This window comes from Grammomys surdaster, unplaced genomic scaffold (genome assembly GCF_004785775.1).
Source record: "Grammomys surdaster isolate TR1022 unplaced genomic scaffold, NIH_TR_1.0 125769, whole genome shotgun sequence".
Taxonomy (NCBI): Eukaryota; Metazoa; Chordata; class Mammalia; order Rodentia; family Muridae; genus Grammomys; species Grammomys surdaster.
Genome location: NW_021620600.1, coordinates 2339442 through 2365367, shown reverse-complemented (window position 1 = coordinate 2365367; position 25926 = coordinate 2339442). Strand labels below are relative to the sequence as shown.

The following is a 25926-nucleotide window of genomic DNA, read 5'->3' as shown; positions in this document are numbered from 1 at the left end:
TTAATCAATGGCTTTATAAGTTCAGTAATGCTCAATAACAAGATGCCCATACAATCAGAAGTGTAACCAACCCAACCTAGATAAACCAACTATCTTTGAGTGGCAGAGACAGTCTCCATGTCTCTCCCCCCTTCTCTCTCACTCTTTCCCCCTCTCTCTCTCTCCCTCCCTCCCTCTCTTTCTCTCTTTCTCTCTCTCATCTCCTAGCTCCTCCTCCTCTCCTTACTCCTCCTCCTCCTCTCCTTACTCCTCCTCCTCCTCTCCTTACTCCTCCTCTTCCTCTCCTTACTCCTCCCTCCATAGCTCCTCCTACATATCACCCTTCCTGTTAAGATAAAACTTTTCTCTAAAAATACAATTAGTGCATAACTATATGCTCTAATTTGTATCAGTAAGGTACAAGGAAGACCTAATACCCAGTCCATCATTTTGTTGACTAACCAGAACCTCTGTCATCTCTCTTAACTAAAAGACTTAGTTCTGAACCTGGCTTTTTTCTTGGCTTTAGAATGAATGTCAGCTGAAAACCATCCTCTCAAGTCTTTTCTCTCAAAGTAAATAGCCGGGATTGGCTATGAGACTGTAAGTCTTCAACCCCGTCAGAAATCCAGAATGACTGAATTAACTAAAATTATGGGAAGCACAAAGCATAGCTTCTAAAACTTAGCCAATTTATAGAGACCGCTGAACACCTGGACAGTCCCTATACTACAAAATGTTGGAGCATCCGATTGTCAGCCTTCTGGCCCAGGATCATCTGACAGACCTTGTGATGCAGAATTATTGAGGGCTGATTACTCTGTCTTGGCAGATATAATCAGTTGACTATTCCACAAGTGTGTCCTTTTCCTGGACAGTAATTTGTCTGTAGATCAAAAGAGGCAATTCTTGGTTTGTTTTTTCAATTTTTGTTTTTTGTTTTTTTTTTTTTTTTTTTTTGAGACAGGGTTTCTCTGTCAGCCCTGGCCGTCCTGGAACTCGCTCTGTAGACCAGGCTAGCCTCGAACTCAGAAATCCGCCTGCCTCTGCCTCCCAAGTGCTGGGATTAAAGGCGTGTGCCACCACCGCCCGGCCGAAAAGAGTCAAGTCTTGCCTAGTGTCTGTCTCACCACAACTGGAGTAACTCCAAAGACGCTCAATTTCTTCTTAGAATCCAAGACTGGAAGCTTTCAGGAGCAGATAGGCCTCTAATCAAAATGAACCTTAATGGAGAAATGTTTGTAACGTCAATTCTGTGGACTAATGACGTTTTGAAAACCAACTATCCATGTAAGGCAATCTGGACTGTTGTCTTTTAACTCCTCTCAGCTATTTCTAAATAAAATATAGAAAACACCCTAACAATAAACTCAGAGCCATGAATTTGCTATAGGCCCTTAACTCACAGGCTAACCATCTCAAATCAGTTAAAAAAAAAGTTAAAGAAGGACTGGGTCTAAGCCTTGTATTCCTAAATGTGCTATATAGGCACAATGCCTATGAGAGTAACAGTATTAATCTCACTTTTATATCAATAAGAAACTCGTACCAATGAAAACCTTAAATTTGAAATCAAAGTAAATTTTGTACCATTTAAGAAATTATAGCTTCAGCTTAATAACAATTATACAGATTTCTACCAATACATTATGGCTATGCAGTAAATCCTAGCTATTCCTCCCTGTTCCAACAAAACCACTACTTTTCCCTAAAAAGACAGCCCAATATTAACCACCTCAGTCCTCAAGCCCAGGGAATAGGGGCGCTGACTCTTCATTAACTTCTTCAAGCTGATTACAGGCCTTGAGATATTAGAAGAGGGGAGGGGGGAAGAATAAATTGATAAGCCTCTGGCATCTGTGTCTTCACTGCATTCAGCTGAGATTCCAGGACATCAGAGGTTCAAGCAGGTCTGCTCAGCTTGCTTGATGAGTAGATACACCAAGGCTGTGTATTCTGCAATATACAATTCTCAAAACAAATTTTAGTATCAAGATATTTTTTGTTTGAATTCTGGAATCTAGTCTTCTGGTGACCTGTCTCTATCATATCTAATCCATATTATTCTGGGAGTTTCTATGAGGGTGTGCTCTCACCATCCTCCCATTCCTGCCTCCCTGCTCTCAAATTCCCCAACACTAGGGAATCCAAACTATTGGGTAGCAAGGCCCTCCACTTCCATTGATGCCTGAGAAGGCCACCCTCAACTACCTATACAGGTGGAGCCGTGAGCCCCTCCCTTTGTGTTCTCGAGCTGGAGGTTTTATAATGGCTATTCCAGCTTGTTTCTTAGGACCATTTGCTTGAAAATTTGTTTTCCAGCCTTTTACTCTAAGGTAGTGTCTGTCTTTGTCACTGAGGTGGGTTTCCTGTATGCAGCAAAATGCTGGGTCCTGTTTACATACCCAGTCTGTTAGCCTATGTCTTTTTATTGGGGAATTGAGTCCATTAATGTTAAGAGATATTAAGGAACAGTGATTGTTTTTTTTTTTGAGACAGGGTTTCTCTGTGTAGCTCTGGCTGTCCTGGAACTCACTCTGTAGACCAGGCTGGCCTCGAACTCAGAAATCCACCTGCGTCTGCCTCCTAAGTGCTGGGCGTGTGCCACTACTGCCCATGTTTATTTCTTTTTTCTTTTCTTTTTTTTTTTTTTGTTTTTTGGTTTTTTTTTCGAGACAGGGTTTCTCTGCCATGTTTGTTTCTTAATAGATTATTTCAGTGTCTTTCCACGTTAGCCCTGGTTTGTTGCACAAACCCATCTCCAGTACAGTTGTCACAGCAGGCGTCTCAGCTTTCTATTGCCGTGATAAACACCATGAACGAAAGCAGCTTGGGAGGAAGTTATAGTCGGTTTACACATCCATATCCTTAGTCCTTCATCCAGGAAATGACCACAGGAACTTAACACAAGAACTGAAGCAAAGGCCCTTTGCTCCCTAAGGCTTGCTCAACCTGCTTTCTCTTACTCTCCAGAAGGACCAGCCCAGCGGTGACACCACCCACAGTGAGCTCACCCTCCCACATCAGTTACAAAGGAAGGAAATGCACTATAGACTTGCCTCCAGGCAAATCTCCAGGTGGTTTCTTTGTTCCTCTTCACAAATGACTAGCTTGTGTCAAGTTGACCTCAAAGTTGCCAGGACGCCTATGGAAGTTACCAAGTACTGGGAGGACAGCTGAAGAAATGAATAGAGCCAGCTAGGGCTCTCAAGTTTGAGTTGGACAACTTGCAGGAATCAGTTCTCCTTTAACTATGTGGGCTCTGGGGGTTAGATTCAGGTCATCAGGTTGCAAACACACCTTTACCTGCTGAGCTTTCTCACTGGGCCCTGTTTAGAAGTCTTCAACATATGTCTGCCCGCTTTGTAACGGAGTTCTGCTGCTGCTGGTCAACTGGTAAGTTTTTACATTGATTTATAAAATGCCTACATGAATGCGTGGGACATCATAGTTATGATTCTCGTAATTCCTTGTGCTTAGAATACAAAAACCATCAATAATGGAAATCTAGTTACACCATCAGTATAAATTCATACCAAATAGCTGCTCATTCAGCAGTACCCAAATACTGGAAAGTCAGCTCAGGGTTATGATCACCTGCTGCTCTTGCAGAATACCTGGGTTCAATCCCCAGCACCCACAACTGTCCTAACTATAGTTCCAGGGAATGGACCTACGTACAGGTAAAACACTCATACACATTAAAAAACAAAACCCCACCCCCAATACCCTGAAAAAAAACCATTGTCTCAGGACTTACTCCCAAAGAACTTTTTAACTCCTATTTATTACAGCTTTGTGTATAGCTCACATGAATGTATAGAAAGTTTAACCTGAGATGTCTTCTAATATCCATTTTAATTTTTTGAGACATAATTTCTCACTGTGGTGGTGGTTTGAATAAAAATGTCCCCCAGACTCATACTTGAATGCTCAGGGAGTGGCAGTGGCCTTGTTGAAGTGTCATGGGGTGTGTGAGGGGGGACAACTTTGGGGTTTCAATACCCAAGGCAGGCCTAACTAGTTCTTCCAGCTGCCATAATGGACAAAACCTGAGCTGTGAGCTAGTCCCAATTAAATGGTTTCCTTTCCAAGAGTTGCATGTGGTCATGGTGTGTCCTTGTTGAATCTGCAGTTTGTGAGTCCCAATTCTTTGTTTTTTTGAGACAGGGTTTCTCTGTGTAGCCCTGGCCGCCCTGAAACTCACTCTGTAGACCAGGCTGGCCTCAAACTCAGAAATCCGCCTGCCTCTGCCTCCCAAGTTCTGGGATTAAAGGACAATTCTAACTAGCCAACAAGCTCTAGGTCTCTACCTCCCCAGTGCAGAGATGAGTGTCCTGAGGACTGCTTTAGCAACTCTTTCCAACCCAACTTTTCCTTTTTGAGTACACTGTAGATATCTTCAGACACAGCAGAAGAGGGCATCGGATGCCATACATGAGCCACCGTGTGATTGCTGAACTCAGAGCCTCTGGGAGGAGGCAGTGTTGTAAATTTCTCCAGCCCCCCAACTTTCTTTTTAATCTTGATACAGGGCCTCACTATGTAGCTCCAGCTGTCCTTCAACTGTATAAACTAGGCTGGCCAAAATGCAAGAGATCCACCTGCCTCTGATCCTGAGATGAAATGCCTTCTTCATCTTGACCAGCTGCCCAACTTCATCTCAATAAAAGAGCAAAGCCATCACTGTTCAAGGTTTATTTGGTGTTTTCATTGGCATGACACTTGAGTGGTTGGTTCCATCATCCATATGCAGATCTTACATTTCACATAATATTGCAATGTACACTGCAGACACATATAATACATAAAATATCCTGTAGAACACTTATGCACAAGATATGCATAGTGGACTTACACACTGGAGCCGGGTTATGACTGACTGGGAACTCGTTGGCCTAGGCATGTGTGGTGAGAGTGCGCAGGGCAGCAACGCAGCAGGCTCACAGGGTAATCCAAGCCTGCACAGTTGGCAGTGTGTCTTGGAGACAGTGGGACTGTCACACTAACCAGGTTACCACTACACAAGTACCACTTGGCAGCAGGGTAGAGCTGTGGGAACTGAGATTTTTTTTCCCCCACACCACAACACAATTGTACTAAACACAGCTCAGATGAGAAGTGTGTGGTCTCCATAGAAACCCTGCTGCAGCCTGGACAGTGAAGTGCTAGGACACTGGGAAGACTTTAGAACTGCAGCTCCTTCTGGATTCCCCAGAGGGTATCTGCACTCTTCTTCAGGCGAGCCTCTTCCTCAGGAGTCAGTGTCACCTTCACAACATCTGAGATTCCATTTTGTCCCAGGATGCACGGGACACTGAGGAAGACATCATCATTGATTCCGTAGAGACCCTGGACACAGAATGGCAGGCGTTACATTGTCTGCACCTCTCCTAAGATTCTTCAGAATTTAGACCTTTACAAGTATAAAGCTTTTTTTTTTCTTCTCCTTTTTTGGAGATCTACTTGCCTCTATCTCCCTCCCCGAGTTCTGGGATTCAAAGTGTGTTTTACCACTGTCTGGCTTATAAAAGCCTTTATACACATTTAAGTGTCAATGCTATTCTATTGCAGAGATGTCCAGGTATAATAATGAACAGCTAGGTTTGGTACATGCCTCTAATCCCAGCAGAGAGCTAGAGGCAGAAAGAGTTCAGAATACTCCTCAACTACCTAACAAGTTCAAGGCCCGGCCAGCAGGCACTATTTAAGACCCTTGCCTCAAGAATACCAAAGCAAACCAAATCACAAAACCCCAAACTAACCAAGGTACATAATAAACCACACTTCCCTATTTCTGTTAGACTGTGGTAACTGGGAGCAGGGCGTCCCACCTGACTCAGCCTAACTCAGCTAAGGTTCTTTGAGTCAGACATTACAATGCCAGTGTCCATATAATTCCACAGGTCATTATTATGTTCCAAAAGAAGAAGACGAAAGGATGAATTTACAGCTAGTGATATAAGGCCTCCATCAATCTGCTTTGAAAGCCAAGAAACAAATTTCTCAAATACAAAATACATCTCCACAGACCCATTACCTTAATCATGGTGGAAATGGGATGCACCCGCCTAAGGTTCTTCATTATGCTCTCGGCCAAGTCTGCCACAGAGAGGCCAATGGCCCAGGATGTGTAACCTTTCAGCTTGATCACCTCATACGCACTGTGGGATAGGAAGGATGGTGAAAGGTTGAGGGAAGGGAGAGACAAGGAAAATAAAGACTTTACTGAACACTCTTTACAATGTTATACATTCAGGACAAAAAGTCTGACCCCCAGTGGACTTGAATCTTGTACATTGGTAGAGGAAGTATTACATTGTCAAGACAATTGAACCCCACACCAACAAGACTGAAATGAAATACGGAGAGGCTGAAAACCCATCCTGTCCCTAGTATGCATGAGACTCTGCTCCATTCATGTACCTCAAAAAAAATCTATGGTGACTTCCATGAGTGAGATGTCCCCTGTAAGTCTAGGTCACTAGAACATTTGGTCCCCCCGTTAATAGGCTGTTTGGGAGTGATTAGGAGGTATTGTCTTGTTGGGGCAAACATGTCACTCTAGGGTGGGCTTTAGGTTTCAAAGTAAAGCCGTTGTGTTAGCTCTCTGTTTCCTGTCTGCGGATGAGGTGAGCACTCCCTGCTGCTGAGCCCGCGTGCTTCTTGCGGCTCATACCTCTGTCCCAAACAGTGAGACTGTAGTCTCTAACTCTTGTCTTGGAAAAAAAAAATCTGAACCAGACTTAAACTACATTAGTCAAATAAATAACTTGGCTATGCTTCTCTTATTTCTGGGAGCTGCAAGGTGGCTCAGAGGTTAAGGGCACAAGCAGCTCTTCAGATGACCCATAAGTTACAAATGTCTGTAACTCCAGTTCTAGGGAATCCTTTACCCTCTTCTTTTTTTTTTTTTTTTGGTTTGGTTTTTCGAGACAGGGTTTCTCTGTGTAGCCCTGGCTGTCCTGGAACTCACTCTGTAGACCAGGCTAGCCTCGAACTCTCGAACTCAGAAATCCGCCTACCTCTGCCTCCCAAGTGCTGGGATTAAAGGCGTGCACCACCAACAGCCAGCTCCTTTACCCTCTTCTGAATTACCTGGACAGTGCATGCATGCGGTGCAGACATGTAAGCAGGTAGAACACCCATGCGTTACCAACAGGAGACTCTAAGAAGCTAGTGTCAGCACACCTTGCCTGCATTTCCTGCTGCTTTCATCTTAGCCTTTTGTTTATAGCATGAAGATTAACAAAATTTAAGAAAAAAAAAATTGGAGGTTAGAGAGATGGCTCAGTGGTTAAGAGCACTGACTGCTCTTCCAGAGGTCCTGAGTTCAATTCCCAGCAACCAGATGGTGGCTCACTACCATCTGTAATGGGATCTGATGCCCTCTTCTGCTGTGCATGAAAACAGCTACAGTGTACTCACATCCATAAAGTATTAAAAAGAAAAAAAGGGGGGGTAATGTAAGCAAAAGCACTCAAATGAAGGTGCTGTTAAAATCTTAATCTTTTAGAGATGCAGAGACTCACCCCCAACATTAGATGGAGCTCAGGGACTCTTACAGAAGAGATGGGAGTTTTGAGAAGGACTGAGGGATCCTAAGAGGACAGAGACTTCACAGGAAAACCAACAGTCAACTAACCAGGACCCTCAGGGGCTCCTAGAGACCAAACCACTAATCAAAAAGCAAACACTGGCTGGATCTAGCTCCCCCACCCTCTCACACATATGTAGGGGATGAGCAGCTTGGCCAACAAAGGAGTAGGGGTGTCCCTGAGCCTGTAGCCTGCTCTGTGGATCCCGTTCCCCTAAATGGAGCACCTTGTCTGGCCTCAGTGGGAGAGGATGTCCCCAGTCCTGAAGTGACATGATGGGAGAAAGAGGGGGCTAGAGAGATGGGAGGTGGAATGGGGAGGAGGGGGAGGCTGATGCCGGATGTAAAGTGAATACATCTTCAGTCTCCCATGTTGTCTATCATGAAGCCTCACCTGTCAACCACCTGCTTGTGAACCTCCTTCCACTGCTCCTTGTCCGCATCAGTACCCAGTTCTGGGTTCAGAGACTTCAGGGAGACACCGGCAACATTCACACCACTCCACACAGGCACTGGAAGAAACGGGCAGCTTACAGTGTTTCCACCCAACAGCCCAGAATAGCAATTGTGTCCCACCTTTCTCCTCATCTGCAGAGGAAGGTTCCCCAGTTCTCAAAGATGGCATGGATTACCCAACCCCAGTACATAATACCAACTGTACATTCTAACCCACTTCCTAATCTACTAAAAGCTGTAGGCTATGTACTTACTATTAGTGTTCACAGTTAAAGGAGATTTCCTTGGCATAGGACCTCTAAGAATACTGTATAAACAAATGTCACCTTCAATTACTCCCTAACAGGGTTTTCTCCACACCTGGCTGATCCTGTCAGGGGCAGGCATGTCAAGTGTAAACTGCTGTATGCAGTAAATGACTACAGTTGTCCTAAGAACCGTGGTCAGCACGTCCAGGGGCTGAGGGCAAGGCTCAGTAGACTATGTGCTTAGCACACATGAGGTTCCCTGCTCTACAGCTGGCATGAGGAGTGTCAATAGGCACAACTGTGGCTCACGCCTGAAATCCCCATATCCGGAAGACAAAGGCTAGACGGGTAGAAAAGAAATGCCTTGGGGCTGGAGAGACTGCTTACTAGTTAAGAGCACTGACTACTCTTCCAGAGTTCAATTCCCAGCAACCACATGGTGGCTCACAGCCATCTGTAATGGGATCTGATGCCCTCTTCTGGTGTTGTCTGAAGACAGCTACAGTTTGCTCGCATAAATAAAATAAATCTTTAAAAAAAAAAAGAAAAAATGCCTAGAGCCTTCTTTATGCTATGTTTTTGTTTTCAAAAAGAGACTTACCACTGGAGTCGCCATGCTCTCCCAGGACCCACCCGTGACAGCTCAGCGGGTGAATTCCCAGCCTTTCTCCCATCAGGTAGCGGAACCGAGCCGAATCCAGATTGCAACCACTTCCAATAACTCGGCTTTTGGGAAAGCCACTGATTTTCCAAGCCACGTAGGTCAAGATATCCACTATAAAACACAAAACACTTGCATAATGGGTAACTCAAGGAACACGACTTTGACCTTGTTGAACATGGCTCAGTAGTTTGTCACAATTCATTACTCTTAAAGCTACTTCTTCAAGATCATAAGTAAAATCTCCAAGTTTTGCAACTACATTCAGAGGAATTTATGCTTTAAAATGATGTTTTATAAAAACACAATCCATAGAAAATGAATGAGCATGTATTTCCACAGTGCAACGTTCGGGTGAAAACCAGCTGTTGGCTCCTACAGTGTGAAAGCCTCACCGGGATTCGAGACAACAAGCAGCTTGCAGTGTGGACTGTACTTCACAATGTTGGGAATGATGAACTTGAAGATGTTCACGTTTCGCTGGACCAGATTGAGCCGGCTCTCTCCCTCTTGCTGACGGGCCCCCGCTGTGATAATGACCAGCTTGGAGTTCGCAGTTACAGAGTAGTCTAGAGAAAAGACCAGAAATGAAGGTCCCCTCAGGGAACTTTTCCTACCCAGCAAAGCTCATTGCATAAACCTCCAGTGTAGAGTTTTATTCCGACCTCTGTAGAAGGCTGACCGAGCCCTGTGCCATTCTGACCTTCCCTTTGGTATATAGTTTTAACAGCAGTCTCTTAGAGAGGAAGAAGTAGAGAATCCCTTTCTCATACATCAACAGGAAGGAATCTAGTGCATTTGATCATCATATCAACTTCTTATATGGCAATTATTTTCTGCCCTAACATAGCACATGCACCACCACACCCAGCATTCTATCGATTCATTTTCATCAGCCATTTAATTGTTGCCAAGAGCCCAGCAATCTTCTCCAATTCCCCTTTACCCTCTGGTGACACGGGACAGCTGATACAGAGTTGCCTAGGAGGTAGGAGGTCAAAGACTTTCAACCCTGGGTTCCCAGCTATGCCAGGGAAGTGTAAAAAGTCAAGCCAAGAACATCTGTTGGTCAGGCCCTGAGGGCAAGTCCTCAATTGTTTTGTATATAATACAGGGCAGCAAGGTTGGGGCTGACACTGTGCAGGTAGAGCTCATGCCTGATGGGTACAAAGCCCCAGGCTCCAGCCTAGTAATACACACTTGAAACCAATAATGTAGATCTGGAGCTTACTCATGTCCTAATTCAGAGAATTCTCATGTACGTGCAAACTAGGCTTCCACTGAAAATCCTCTGCTAACTATCAAACCTTCGATAAGGTATTGAGAACCAGCACGAAAGTATGCCAAGGCCCTTCTGTCTTGAAAGAACTACAGAGATGGGGTTTCAGGCCGGAGGAGGAACTTAAGTCTGACAGCAAGAGAACCTGGCCACAACCAACCTTTGCTGGAGACAATTTTTGGTGTTCTAAGGAAAAGGCTGCCATGCTGGAGATCCATCATCTCTCCCTTTAGCTTGTCTTCTATGACGTCAACAAGGGCAAGCTCATCTGCCAAGTCCTGAAAGACAAATGGGAAAATAATGTTGATCCTTCTCAGGACATGCCATGTTCTGTATTCCAGGCATAGGAGGGTAGTGCTATTTTAGTCTCTGTTGGGATACATTCAAAACCATTGCTTCCCCAAAGGCCCTGTGCAGCCTCTCCTCTGCAAGCCCTGCACTGGAGTGGTTTCTGTGTGTGGATGTCATTAACTAACTAGGCAATGTTGGCCAGTACCAAGGCTTGAAACTAGGGCTAGGCACAAAGTCCAGGGTAGACTGTTGCTTGGCATAATGAGACCTTTATGGTGAGGGGAAAGAATGACTCAAAGCAACGCTCCAAGCCAGGACTATCAATCCATGCCCTTAATGGCAGTACTAAGACGGCAGGAAGAAAAAAAAAAAAAAAAAAAAAACCACCACCAACAATTACTTAATGACTGGAGACCCTGTCTTTAAAATAAAAATATTGAGAAATGTTGCCTCAATTTTTTACATAAGCCAGGTTTTTAGTTAACACCTGTAGAATAATAGTATTCTGCAAAGCTAGGTGTGACGTTGCAGACATATAAACCAACACCCAGGAAGATTGTTCCAAGTTTAAGGCTAGTGTGGGCTACATACAAACCAAGTTACCCTGTTTCAAAGTGTTTTCTTGCCTTTTTTTTTTTTAATTTTTTTTTTTTTTTGTTTTTCGAGACAGGGTTTTGCTGTGTAGCCCTGGCTGTCCTGGAAACTCACTCTGTAGACCAGACTGGCCTCGAACTCAGAAACCAGCCTGCCTCTGCCTCCCAAGTGCTGGGATTAAAGGCGTACGCCACCACTGCCTGGCTCAAAGTGTTTTCTAATTCAATGATAAAGTTATGACTAATTAAATTTTAGCCCTACAATTGGAAAGAAAATTAGGTCAGATAGCTCAGTGGGTGAAAGCAGTTCCTGCAGTCTGCTGAGCTGAATTTCATCTCCAGAACCCATAAGGTAGGAAGGACAGAACCAAAAATTACCCTCTGTGCTCACACACAATTATTTTTCCAAAGGAAAATATATACAACAGGAGACAATGGGGTTTGGACAGAAGTTCAAGATAATCTACTCAGTAGGATTTTAATGTTTAATCACATGCACATATAAATTTCAATTCAAAAATCACTTTAGATTTGGGTATACAGGTCAATGGTTACCTAACACACTGGAGGCCCTAGGTTCATGTAACTGAAAAAGTATAATAAAAGGTATATAAAAATGTATAATAAAAGGACTGGTTGTTAAGGCATGCTAGCTAGCACACTGCAGAGCATTTTAAAGCGGCTGCGGTCTGATAATCTTTGATACTGTGACTTTACAGTCCTGTTCTTATGTATCACTATGTTGCAAAATGTTTCACAAATGACTCTGAATGAATGCTTGCAAACCTTAATAGTTTTATATACAATGTGACAATGTAGGGATGCCCACCCATTCATAGGCTTGGGACATGAAGGATCCCCAACTTACCTTCATTAAAATACTGATGGCACAAGCCATGCCAACAGCACCAACCCCAACAACTGTAATCTTGTTTTGGGGGGCCTGTTCTTCCTTAAGAAGATTCACAATCAGCTGGTCCTTGAGGGTTGTCATCTTGGGTTTTGAATCTTTTGGGACCTAAGGGGGAAACACTGTGTGTCATTGTAGCCTGTCCAAGGTGTATTCACCAAGTCTTTGTCTTTAAACTAAAAAAAAAAAAAAAACAAAAACAAAACAAACAAACAAAAAAAACACTGACTTTGCTACCTTTGGACTACTTTCCATTAAGTGACAATGTGACAAAGAACAGAAGTGGAAAACCAATAGCCACAGAATGTAAAACTCAACGCCAGGGTGTGGTCTGAACGTGAAGGTCCTCACCTTGAAATGGAAAAATAATACTGAGGTCTCCGTGTATGTGTAGCCGCCTGAGGACTTACTCATCTTGATGTACCCCAAAAGGGGATGGTCTCCCCTCTTATACCGTTAGAAAACTGCCCTCCCGCTCTTCTCCCATCACCCAGAGTCCTACAGCAAGTAGGGCGCCAAGTTGCTCCAGGAAGTACCAAAAATCAAGAGCAGAGGGCGCCAATAACGGCCACAAGGTGGGACCCTAAGGCATACCAACGTGCTTAAGCCTGCGCACGCGCAAGCTTGCTTCCTAACCCCCACCCCCGCAAGAACCCAAGTTGTATGACCAGCCCAGATCTGTAAGACTGGCAGGCAGGGGAAGCCGGTGCGCGTGCGCAATTTCAGAACAAGGTGTTATACATACATAGGTCTAGTGGCTGCTGCCCATAGACCTCTGGCAGGCAGTTCGAGGTCTGAGTTCGGCCCTTTCTAGAGCCCAAAGCACAAGCACGGTGAAGTGGGGCTGGCAGCCACCTTAGCCTGGCACCAGGGTGAGATCTCAAATGCCACTACCAGGAACCAGGGCCTTCACCCACCGGGGCGGGGCCTCTTTGCTCAGGATGTGGCCAAGAAGAGAAATTTCTTCAGTTCCAAAATGGGGATACAGTTGCGGAGGGCCTGAGGCCTGGAGCCTCCCACCTAGAACCACGAGGGCTACCTTCCCCAGCAAGCATGTCTATTTTTGAAATCGTTCCAAAGTGCAAAAGGACTCGGCAAGATCTCTGGGCAAGCAGCCTAGGGCTATCAAGCAGGAATCCGGTCTCCTTACAACCGCTGCTATTTCTAGACAGCCTTGCGAGGTCTCTGCAGGCTGGGGGCAGGGCGGGGGGCTCCTCCCGCAGAGAAGCTGCCTCACGCAAACCTCATTTCCGTGAGGTGACTGGGTGAGTCTACTTCCCACCTACGACCCGATGGGTGTCGCAGGCCTCTCAGCTACAGGTTTCCTCCTTCCGTCTAGGGTGCAGAGGAAGGACTGCGGCTCTTCCCGCTTCCTCTCCGCACGCAGTGCGCTTAGCACGATCCCCAGACACACCGGAATCCTCTTAACAAGCTGCATTTAGGGCAAGAGCTCCCTATAATCTGCAGGAAACAACCGATCCACCGAGCCTACGCAAGGGAAAATGCTAACCGCCCGGCTGTTCCGAAGTACCCGCCCCGGACGTGCTCAGGCTTTTTCGGCCCCCATGGGCTCGAGTTACCGGACCTCAAGTTTCGCATGGCCCCTATTCGGTGGCTCCCAACCTTCAGGCCAGCCATCCCCCTAGTCCTTCTCACACCCGTCTCGCCGCCCCAGGCTGGGTGGGGCCGCCTGCTCCGTTCCCCAGAGCACAGTAGCCCACGCGTACCCAGGTCTGAACACCCTGCACCTCCACCCCGGGTAGGGATCCCCTGTGCGGGCAGCGTGGGACCCAACCGTACCGCTAGTGCACGATGGGGGGCGACGGGCGAGCAGCAGCAGCGTGGCCTGGGCTCGGCGACAGTGGCTCCAGCACGCAGAGCTGCACGCGGGCGGGGCCTTAAATGGAAGCTCCGAGCTGACGTCAGAGTGGGAGCCCAGCGGACGTGCGGGAACCCACGTGTAGGCTGGGCCGGGGGCGGGCGTCCAGCCGGGCTGGGCCCCGCCAAGACCAGGGCGGCGCGCGCAGCACGATGGCCCTGCAAGAGTGGCTCCACGTGTGCCGCGACACCTCTAAGAACCGCCAACCCGACCTGCTCCTCAGCCTTAGAAACGGGAGCCCGAAACGCATTGATCCTCCGCTTCCTTCTCCGTAAAACTTGTGAGACGCAGACAAACCCTGGTCACTTTCTTCACTGCTCTTCCCAGCGCCGGGGACAACTTCTGGCAAGCAACAGGCCTTCAGTAAATATTGCGTGAAAGCACATGCCAGCACCGTGTCGGTCTGCCCGCCATAGCAGTCTATCAGATGGGCCTTTCTCCTCCCCGCTTCACTTACATCTCCCAAACCATGAGGGGGTCTCAGCATCTGAGAGCTTGCGAGTGACTTGGCGGCTTTACATCTGACCTCTCCCATGCCATCCGGCAGGCGTTTGTGTTTAGCCTTACCAAGGAGTACCAGGGCCCTGGTTTGTTTTCACATCACTCTCTGCCTCTAAACTTCTTTCTGTAGGCTTCATTACTCTGTAGGTCAATTCCTATTCCTCTCCCAGCTTCTGCTAAATCGTATATGAATCTTAAGGTACTCCACCACTGATAGGATGTGAAATAGGGTTTTAACTGCTTTGGTTTCCTTAGTGATGGGAAGAACAGTGACTTTCAACCCTGCTCACCCATCTCCCTGGAAGAGATGCTGCGTTCACTGCAGATTAAGGTCAATTACAGTCTTGAACAAGACTTGAAGGGCTTCCGGTTGCAGGGTGCTGGAGGTGCAGGGGTCACGTGAGAACGATGAAGCTCACAACCCCTACTTTCGCTCTGTATCCATTATGATATCTTTTATAAATAAACAGAGTAGGCTAGGATTGTGGCCAGGGCAGGGGCACTTGCCTTGCATGCACAAAGGTCTGAGTCCCATCCTCAGCAGAGCGCAAATAAAATAAATTAAAAATTAAAACATCACAACAGTTGGACCTGGAGAGGTGGCTCTGCCATTAAGACCACAAAAGCTTGTAACTCCAGATCCAAGGAGTCCAATACCCTCTTTAGACCTTCACAGAGTCTCCCTCCCCTATATATAGTTAAAATTATTTTTTTTAAAAGTCAGAACAAGAGAAATGAATTTAACTTTATAAAGAAAAAAGTGAAGGTCCGTCTATGAGTACTAAGAAACACTAGAGCAAGTAGTCGAACAGGAGGAAGGGGAGGGGCTTGGGAATACCTCGGTTTATAATGGTGAGGGAGAAACACGGAATCTAGTAACTACTTGTGCTTATGGTCTCAAGTTGGGGGCAGTCCTGTGGGACTGAACTTTTTTTTTTTTTTTTTTTTGGTCTTTTTGAGGGGACTGAACTATGAATCTGTGGAATACAATGCTCTAAACAGAATGTAAACTGGTTTATTAGATGCTAGGCCAGGTTCATCTGCTAGGAGATTGCTTTGTGTGGAAAATACGTGTGCAGAAACCACATGTGCACACACACACTCCTCTGACCCCAGGATTCTGGAAAGAGATAGTGTCTCTTCCCTTCCCTTATGCCTACCTATATACACACAGAGTAGAGACTCCCTCTTCTCACCACCCTACACTGTGGCCAGTGCACCCTTCAGGGAAACCCCTTGCAGGTAAGGAGTAGGACTCTGGACCCCTTGCAGAACACATATAGGCCTACTTCCTCTCAGCACTGTGCCATAGCATAACATCTCAAGGCTAGCCTCCAGAAAGACCCATACTTGTACTTTTTGGGTGCAGAGGGAAAAATTCACCCCAGTTCCAGGAAAATGGGACATCTGTGTAGCTCACTACAACCAGTTTCCAGACACTACTGGGTGCCTAGAGACCACAAACACAGCTGGAGAGGGTGAGGGTGAGGCACAGGGTGTCCTGAGGCAGCTTTCAACAATGCCTCAGGTCTCTAGGCCTGTGGGACAATGTTCTTATTCAGTGAAGGATGGGGCCTGCCAGCTTGTTAAATGTGTCCCAGTTGGGAGAAGAGGACTGGCAGGAAGCCAAGAGTAGGATGGGGTAGAGAGACAGGTAAGACTCTCAGGAAAGGCCTGTGAAGATGCCTCAGGCAGGTTCCATTCCACTACATCAGGACACTTGGACACTTGGTGATAGCCACTCCAAGCACAGCCTCCCTCCTCTAGGCACATCGGCCACGTTCTGAGTCCAGGATGAGTAAGACAAATGCCACTTGTAGGGACTAACGGTAGGCGTCTTCTGGGCTTGTCTTCATCCTGACTCTGGGGTAGACAAGATCCTTCCCATTTTCCAGATGAGAAACCAGGACTCAGAAAGAGTACTGGCTTTGCCAAAACCATGCCATTTCTAAATGATTTCAGGCAGGACTTTAAACCTGGCACTGACTGGCTCAAAGCTTGTTTTTCTCTCTTCAAAGTCCTATGCTCACAAAATATAAGGCAAGAAACTACTCAGGGATTTCAAGGCAGTTTTAGGTGCAGGAGCCACATAGCGGGCAGTGGGTGTCTCTGATGTCTGGCTGCTGTGATGTCATCCTTTTCAGCCCTCGCCCTGGCCGGACACCGTCTTGGTTCTGATTTTCATGTCTGGGCAGGATCCTCTATCACCTGGTTTCCAGAGTCTCCAGCTTTAAGCTGGCAGATGGTGGAAATACTCACCCTCCATGGTCACGTAAGCCAGGTCCTCAGAATGAATCTATGCCCGTCTGCCATTGCTTCTGCTTTCCCAGAGAAACGTGACTGACATGGTCTATACAACAGAACTTCCATGCCATGCCACAGAGTGTGTGGAACCCACACAGTGACCCAAGAAACCTGTCATAAGAGCCAAGCCCTGCCAAGTGTTATTTGGGTACAGTCTCTTTCAAAAGAAAATCTACAAAGTATTTTGACTCAGGTACAGTCTAGGTTCAAAGAATGTTGGGTACCCAGCATGTACCGTAAGATGTTTCCTAGATAGGCGTAGCCAAAAAGATGGTGCCACCCAAAACAGTTCTGTGCTACCCTTCCATTTGGTGTTGGTTAAATGACAGCTTTCAGTGACTTCCTGTTGCCTCCAGGATAAAAGTCAAATCCTTGGGTTGCACATCAGACTCTCCATAGAACAGCACTCAAAGCCCTCCCTCTCTGACCTTATCTCCTGTTTTCCTTTGTGCCTCCTGTATACCAGAGTCAAGGCTACTCCTCACACTCCTCGAATGCATCGTGCAGTGTTCCATTTCCAGTCTTCCACTCAGGCCGTGCTCCTTCTACCTGAATACCCTCCTCTCCCTTGCCACCAGACCTGACATCCTGAGCCCACATAGTCATAGGCAGAGATTGAGTGCCAGGGGTTCAGAAATGAGCAAGTCAGTCAGCTGTGGCGCATGCTTGTAGTTCCAGCTTCTCATGAGGTAGAGAAGCTGGAAAGAAAGCTTAGGCTCATGAGTTTGAGACCAACCTGTCAACCTGTCTCTCTCTCTCTCTCTCTCTCTCTCTCTCTCTCTCTCTCTCTCTCTCTCTCTCTCTCTCTCTCTCTGTGTGTGTGTGTGTGTGTGTGTGTGACAGAGAGAGAGACAGAGAGAGACAGAGAGATATTTATAAGCCTTCAAAGACCAACATGGAGGGAACTGAGAACATCCTCCTCCATAGTTAAAATGCAAGCTAGAAGACACTCTTGGTGATTTACACACCAGTGTGGGAGGTAGAAGCAGAAGGATCAGAAGTTCAAGGCAGCCTTGGATACACAGTGAGTTCAAGGCTGACCTGGGCTGAAGGAGACTTAGTCTATAAAACAAGCTCTAACAAAGCCAAACCAAGCAAAAATCAAATAGTGTTCCACTGCCACAAAGAAGTTAAGAATGTTCCCCATTCAGGGGAGAGAGCACCAGCTAAAGTCACAGTTGGTATTTAGTCTAGGCTCTGCCCTGCGGTTAGTTAGACAACAGCCAGGTGAGCCTGACTCACTATAAGAGGGGCTGCTTGCCTCCTCCTCTCTCTCTCTCTCTCTTGCTCCTGCTACTTACCCTCTCTCTCCCCATTTCCTCATTTCCCTACCCCCCTCTCTCCACGTGTTCATGGCTGGCCTCTACTCCTCTTCTCTCTCCCTCCCGCCCCCCTGCCTTTCTCAGTCTCTACTACCCTCTGCACTCCCCTCCCCATGCTCAGAATAAACTCTAGTCTATACTATACCGTCATGTGGCTGGTCCCTCAGCAGGAAGGGATACCTCAGAATGGGCTCACAGAGGCACCCCCTTCCCCCACACCTTACTGCACCTCCAAACATATCTCTGGCCTCTCCTATCTTTATAAAACACAACAGTCACCTGAGCAAAGAAACCAGAGAAGGCTTTCCAGAAGAGGCAGCATCAGGGCTGGGGTGAGAAAAAGATTGCAGCTGGTGGATTAGTCGTTGAGAAACCAATGGGGATGGAGCTATCTATGCAGAGACCACAAGAAGCAAGGTGTGTCTGTCGGGACATCCTTAGCCGACAATGCCAGGCTAAGACGATTAGGTGTGTTTTCTTTTATTCAGGTTTTGGCGGCCAGAACTCACTGAAGTTTCTAAAGAATATGCAAGATGGGGTGAAAACAAGATGACCGAAAGGCCGTGGGAAAGGGGGCGCCTGGTCTGGTGACCATATACAGCACACGCAAGGACACTTGAGGAGCACTGACTTCTCTAACCACATCTGTCAGGGACATACATTTCCCTGACACAACCCTCCACACCCCAAAACCCCTCTGAACACTCACTGGCAGCTTGCCTGTTTTCACCTTCTCCATGACTGCAAGGTTGATGACTTCCCTGAGTTGCAGGGCCCGAGATGCAGAGAATCTCATCTGTCTCCGTCCTTGACCTGCTAGGGAGTGCTGGGTACAAGCCAAAGCAGAGGTTCCCCCACCCCTCTCTCCCAAGAAAGTGCTTTGTGTCACACACCCCCTCCCCCAGTCTTCAGCCTAACCACCCCCCTGTTGATGGGTGTGAAGTGTGAAGACTCCACCCCCTTCTCAGGCTTTCCTGGTGCCACCTCCTGGGGTCTGGATGACACACCTCCTAGGTTCCCCACGACTTCTTCCCCCGCTTTTCCCCTCTGCTTTGCCAGGCCAGTGATAAATGGCACTTCTGTTTTCTTTTTGGGACTTGGCTTTTCATTACTCTTCTCTGAGAGACTCCATCTCCAACTCTGTTCCCTCCCAACCACTTATTCCTGGGGAAACGCTAAGGTCCATGCGCTCTACTCTTCCTGGGATGTCCTGGTTAGCAGGTCCCAGAAATACACTGTCACAAGGAGGCAAGTGACTTTCAGACTGAGGTCAGTGCTGCAGAGGGAGCCCCAAGTCCTGCCAGTCCCCAGTGTGGGTTTCCATAGCAAAAGATGTCCTTTGACTAACCACAGCAGGGGAGAGTCATGGACAGCTGTGACAGTCTTTCCTTCTGTTGCTTTGGGTAACAGGAACAGTGACAGATATGCTTAACAAAGCTGAGCATGCAGCTTGCTGATGAGGGGACAAGGGTGGGCGGTGTGCGTGTCAGGAGCCCTGTCTTGTTGAACAGGCAGAGTGGAGCACATGAATAATCCCAGCACTTTGTGGGTGGAGGCAGGAGGATCAGGGGTTCAAAGGCACTGTGGGCTATGTAGTGAAGTTTGAGGCTCACTAGGCTAGTGGGAGTGCAGTGGGGGTGGGAGTAGGGAGATTTCTTGATAAGACCCTATCATTCTTTGACCTCTGAACTTCTCCTACAAAATGGAGAATTATATTTTAAGTCTTGGCTCAAAGAAACAATGGTAAATTATTGAGAAATAACAGGGGATACAATCCAATTAAAAGTATAAATACAGTCCTAGAAGTCTATTTGTCATTTCCTGGGGTTGCCATGGGAAGGGACAAAGGCTTATGTGAGGCTGCTGGCTGCTTTTCCTTTAAACTGTTTACACGACACTTCTGTGGTCAAATGTCAGAAAGCAGGTTCTAGCTGGATGTGAAGCTAGGCTAGGAACCATGTGGCCCTGCTCCTTGAGCATGCACAGAAGTCTCCTGCCCTAGAAGGCAGTTTAGTCTTTTTGTAGGGGTCCTAGGGGCTCTGGTTCTGCCTCTCAGCCTAGGATTTTACTAAGAGGGGTTAAGGGAAACTCCAGGTGCCTACAGCAGAGACCTCAGGCTGTGGGAAAGACTCTGCTTGTAAAACCATGATCCAGGGCTGGAGAGATGGCTCAGTGGTTAAGAGCACTGACTGCACTTCCAGAGGTCCTGAGTTCAAATCCCAGCAACCACATGGTGGCTCACAACCATCTGTAATGAGATCTGATGCCCTCTTCTGGTGGGTCTGAAGACAGCTACAGTGTACTCATATATAATAAATAAATAAATAAATCTTTTAAAAAAAAAAAAAAAAAAAAAAACCATGATCCATTCACTGGGTCCTTTGTGTATGGCTCCTGATGGTTTTCCCATGCATTCATATGTATGTATGTATGTATGTATGTATGTATGTATGTATGCATGTATGTACATATGTACTGAAACAGGGTCTCATTTATCCCAGGCTGGCCTTGAACCTTGAACTCACTTATGTAACCACGAATGACCTTGAGCTTCTGCTTCTATTGCCTGCACATCCTGAGTCTTGTGACTACAGGTGTGCACCACCAGGCCTCCTGTATGTAGTACTAGCAATGAAACACGGGGCTTGCATGATGAAGGCACCCAGCATCCACAGCTCCCCACCTCCCACCATTCTCTGTCAAATCATCTTTACCCTAGTCCAGGAACCAGAATAGGAATTTGAACATTTGTTGATGTCACCAAAGCACAAACTATTTAACAGCTTCAGATCACACAAATGGGGACCACCACATGCCTTCCAAACTTCTATACTCTTTCCTCGGGCAACACTGCTGCCTGGACGTCCCTGCTGAGCTTCCTGGGAGGACAGCAGGGAAGCAGTCGCCCTTCGTTCTCTAAATATCCAAGGGCAAAGGTAACCGACTGGTCCTGCCCAGCAGAATTACCCAGGACTGTGGCAGGAAGGTCCAGGCAGCTCACTAGGCCACAAGGGTACTTTGAGGTCATCTAGTCAGTTGCCCTTTCCTGGCACCTCCTAAATTTTGTATGACCCACGTGTGTGTGCGGGGACAAGCCCTGGCTGTTGTGCAAATGGTTGCAACTATGTCCAAGCACTTCTGAAGGTTCCCCATCTCCTAGCTGTAGTTACGTAAGAGACAGATGCTTGAAAGCTCTTCATAGCTTGGACCTGTCTATACTCATCAACTCAGAGGGTCACGTGGCTCTGCTTCACTTGGTCCTCAGGGGAGGACATTACTCATTCAGGGGGACCCAGAGAAGGGAAGAGAAGTGTTCTTGTCAGTCAGAATCAGAGTCTCAGACCCAGTCTTAAGCTTTCTCTGACGAATCTGCAAGCCCGAACTTCTTCCTGGTCTCAGGGTGTGGCTCTGCTGCCAGTCTCTGGCTTCTGGGTTTTTCCACTGTACCAGGCAGCAGCCCTTGCTTGGGAGTAGGGGTGGCAATTGGACATTGAGGATCTGCTCTGCCAGGAGGCCACACCCCAGCTATTAAGGCTGCTGGCCTAGAGGCTACCTCCCCAGGTCCCTTAGCCCCAAGCTGAGCTGGCTCTCCAGCACCCAAGTCCCTCCTCTCGCTTCTTAAAGAGGCTGCTTGTCAACTGCAGATAGGCCTAAGCTCTGCCAGCATCTCCATGACAACTAGGGCTCACAGCTTCTTGTCTTCCTGCCTGGATCAAGTGCTCCCACACTCACAGGGCTTCCTTGTAGACCCCAAGATTGGCTGTGGCCACGGGCCCCAGGCTCACTACCCTACCATCACATGTGCCAGCATTTAAGGCAGCTTCTCAAAAGGTTGCCCTGAAGACCTCAGACCCAGCAGGAGCTGTTTGAGGAAGATCTGAAATGAGGAAGGTTAGAAGCTGTCGTTTTTTGGAGGTTGCCTAATTGATTTCTTTTGGTAGGCTCCGGTGTTTAACCTTTTTCAGGGCACTGGGTGAAAGTTAAAACTCCACTCTGTTAGTTGGCTTTAGACTTTGTTCCTTGGATGTGGAAATGGGGATGACAGGAGCTGGTCTGCAATTCTTAGGCCACTATCCTTCCAGAATTTTTCCACCCCCATTCCATCAAATGGTCCTGGGGCTGTAGAGGGACGCCAGGCTCTCAGCGGGTCTGCTAATCAGGGTGGAATGAAAGATTAGGAAGAAAGCGATCAGCAGGGAGGGGAAGGAGGAAGGGAGGGAGGGGGAGGGACAGAGAGGGAGGGGGGAAGGGGAGAGAGAGGGGGAGGGGAGAGAGAGACAAGAGAAGGAAGGAAGGAAGGAGGGAGGGAGGGAGGGAGAGAGAGAGAAAGAGAGAGAGAGAGAGAGAGAGAGAGAGAGAGAGAGAGAGAGAGAGATGCCAAGCCAATCTGCACCCTGCACCCTGCACCCTGCACCCTGGTTGGCAAGTCGACTTCCAAGGGGTGGGGGTAAGATGAGGAGAAGGAAGCCGAATAGGAAGAAAGTAACAAAGTGCGCCTTTTGGCTCCCGTGCCTGTCTCCTGGGCTTCTAGCCGTGGAGGAGGCGGAGGCAGAAAACAGGTCTGAGCTTCTTCCGCCCCGTCAGTGTGGATCCAGCAATTCACAGCTTCCCTGCCTCCTTCCCGGACCTGCCTTCTTTTCCTCTTCAGCTTCTTTCCCTGTCCCTCAGGGGAAGTTGCGTCTTTGTTTGACTGGCTCTTTGAGTGTCTGGGAAGCAGAATCTGGGAAGAGAACCGCAGGGAGGAGGATTTGGGTCTCTAGTCATTAACTGACATACTAAAGGGCTGGGGAACACCTCAGAGGAGCTGGGCCCTCCGGAAAATGGGGGTTCTCTGTTAGTATTCTGTCTAAACTCCACCTCCACAGTTACCTGGCAGCGGCCAGGTACGCTCCTCCCCACAGTTACCTGACAACAGCCAGGTAGGCCTGCGCACTATAAAGAGGGCTGCCTACCCCATCTTGCTCTCTCTGTTCCCCTCGACCCGCGCCTGCAGGTTCGCCCCTCCCCCATTCCCTTCCCCCTCTCTCCACGTGGTCATGGCCGGCCTCTACTCCTCTACCTCTCCGCTCTCCCTCCCTCCGCCCGAATAAACTCCCCCTCGTGGAACCGTCTGGTCTGCTGTGATCTGTCCAAGCTGCACGCGACAACCTTTCATTCTCCACTCTTTAGAGTAAGGCACAGATTTGATTGTTCTGAATTATTATTATCATTATTTTGTTTTGAATTATTTTTATTTTATTTATTTATACTTTTTTTTTTTTTGAGACAAGGTCTTGCTATGTCTTTGAGCTTCTTATCCTCCTGCCTCCACCTCCCAATGTTAGATTCTCCAGTGTTAGAATCTAGCCATTGCTTTGCCTTAGTTTTCCTGGCCGACTAAGGTATTGACAGGCACCTACTGGAGCACTGCAGACGGGGCTTCTCACCTGGAAAGTGAGTTGACATCAAAGGGTATTGATGGTAAGATGTAGGCCCAGACTCATGCTTCAAGCCTCTGACTGATGGATGGGGTGTCACAAAGCCTGTCTACCCATGCTGTGAATCTCACTCAGGAGGAACTAGAGGAGCCTACCCCTCCTGTCTTCACAGGATCTCTGATTCCCTTCAGAGACTCTGACATAATGTCTGTCTCTGGTGCTGGGGCTTAAACACTCCTCAGAGGCCCTGCCATGCTGTTGACCATCTGTCTATCTCTAGCATTAATAAGTCTTGTAATAAACTCCTTAGTCTCCTCTCCAGTAATCCATCTCAGGAGACTCATGCTAGGATTACAGGCATAACCATAGCCACAAATAGCTTGAAGTTATTTTTGATTATTCTTTTGTTTGTTTTTCAAGACAGGGCTGTTGTGGAACTTACTATGTAGACCAGGCTGGCCTCAAACTTACAGAGATCCATCTGCCTCTGCCTGCCAAGTACTGGGATTAAAGGTGTGTGTCACTTGGGCTAGAGAGATGGCTCAGGGGTTAAGAGCACCCTCTGTTCTTCCAGAGGTCCTAAGTTCAATTCCCAGCAAAGACATGGTGCCTCACAATCATCTATAATGGGATCTGATGCCCTCTTCTGGTGTGCCTAAAGATAGTGACAGTGTACTCACATCCATAAAATAAATAAAAATGAATAAATAAATAAAAAAGGTATGTGCCATCACTGCCAGCTGATTTTTTTTTTTTTTCAGGGTTTCTCTGTGTAGCCCTGGCTGTCCTGGAACTCACTCTGTAGACCAGGCTGGCCTCGAACTCAGAAATCCGCCTGCTTCTGCCTCCCAAGTGCTGGGATTAAAGGCGTGCACCACCACCACCCAGCCCCCAGCTGATTTTTGATTGTTCTTATTCTGTTCTGTTCTTATTCTGCTGATAGAAAAACCATAGCTTTCATCTTAAAGGGAACAAGAGAGAGTTTATTCTGGAGCCATTTGAGTGGCCCTGGCCTGGCGACACAGTTGTGGGTTACCCCAAATCCATGTTCCAACATGAAAGCAAGCAGTCTTACAGAACAAATAAAATCATACATCAAAGCAAGTTGGAAATTGTTTGGTGGGTACACCAGGGAGGCAGGAACCGCATGATGAGGGTGGAGTGGGCTGTCTAGGCCTGAACCCTAGGTCTGAGCTGTTTGGTGGAAGCTATCCATTAGTCTTTAGATTTTCATCTGGCACAGAGGTGGGCTGGGAATGGCTAGAAGTGGCCCAAGATAAGGCAACTAACTTCTGGACCAGCAGCATACCGCCCTCTCTACAGCATTATAGTTCTGTCAGTCTCTGCAGACATGGCTGGCTTCCTTCCAGAGATTCACATACCAGGAGAGCAAACCTCATGGGCCCAGTCCATGTAAGGCTTGTGAGAGAGCAAGGCCAGAGAGACAGCTGCGTGGCTGAGGCACTCGCTCCCAGACTCTATGGCCTGAGTTTGATCCCCACATTGGATCCCACAAAGTGGCTGGAGAGCCAGCTCCCAAGAGTACTGGCTGGTCTTTCTGAGGACCCAGGTTCAATTCCCAGCACCCACATAGTGGCTCACAGCTGTCTGTAACTCCAGTACCAAGGGATCAAATGCCCTTTTTTTTTTTCTGATCCCTGTGGACACTGCGCAGATGGTGCACAGATACACATTCAGGCAAAACACTCATACACACTTAAAAAACATCCAAAACCAACCAAACAAACGTTGTTCTCTGACTTCTACACACTTGTGCCTGTGCTTGCACACCCACAAGCATGGACACACACAGCAGATTAAGTAAAAATTAAGAAAGGATTTTCAATAGTAATCCCTTATGCTTATTGAACATTTCATGTACCATAACCCTTTTAAATCTAATTTGTTTATTATGGTCCTTTTGTTGAGTGGGGACTGTCACCACCGTTTTACAGGATTACAATTTTAGGCAAGGTGACAAAGTCAGATGTGTTAACATTCTGTCTAAGCTCCGCCCCACAGTTACCTGGCAGCAGCCAGGTAAGCTCTGTCCCACACAGGTATGCCTAACTAAAATGGGCTGCTTCCCCCCTCCTCGACCCTTGAAGTCTTACTTTCTCTTCCTTTCTTTTGGTATCCTGGCATGTGTCCTTTGTGGAGACCTCTAACAAGGGTGGGGACAGGGCACTGGATGTAGCTCAGAGGACAGAGTACCCAGTTTAGCAGACCCAAGGCTCACTCCCTCAGCACCCCATAATGGGGGTTACACACCTATAAAATTCCAGCCTGGGGAGGTAGAGGCAGGAGGAGATAGAAGAGGTCATTCTTAACTATTCAGAGTTTGAGGCCAGCCTGGGATATGTGAGTCTGTCTCGAAGGAACAAAAGAAAACAAGAAAAAAAAAAGCCAAAACAAATAAACAAAACAGAGCAGAGACAATGCCTCTTAACAGCTCCCAAGTGAACTGCCAGGCCTCGCTGAAGAGCCTC

General features: G+C 47.3%; 1 protein-coding gene across 1 annotated transcript; it reads right to left on the bottom strand.

Annotated features, from left to right (window-relative positions):
* Positions 1–4662: 4662 nt before the first annotated feature.
* Ldha (lactate dehydrogenase A) lies at positions 4663–13938 on the bottom strand. The gene is made up of 8 exons (XM_028788948.1): positions 13815–13938; positions 11973–12122; positions 10381–10498; positions 9337–9510; positions 8882–9055; positions 7971–8088; positions 6020–6143; positions 4663–5331 (listed from the first exon to the last, which is right to left on the bottom strand). Exons 2-8 carry the CDS (start codon positions 12096–12098, stop codon positions 5167–5169), a joined length of 999 nt encoding a protein of 332 aa, XP_028644781.1. The 5' UTR covers positions 12099–12122; positions 13815–13938; the 3' UTR covers positions 4663–5166.
* Positions 13939–25926: the final 11988 nt, after the last annotated feature.

Bases quoted from the DNA above. Each gene is read 5' to 3' on its own strand.
- Ldha (XM_028788948.1), bottom strand. From the start codon at position 12,098: ATGACAACCCTCAAGGACCAGCTGATTGTGAATCTTCTTAAGGAAGAA. The intron at 9,056-9,336 runs GTGAGGCTTTCA...TGTGTTTTATAG, and splicing joins GCTTGTTGTCTCGAATCCCG to TGGATATCTTGACCTACGTG. The intron at 5,332-6,019 runs GTAATGGGTCTG...TTCTGTGTCCAG, and splicing joins CCATTTCCACCATGATTAAG to GGTCTCTACGGAATCAATGA.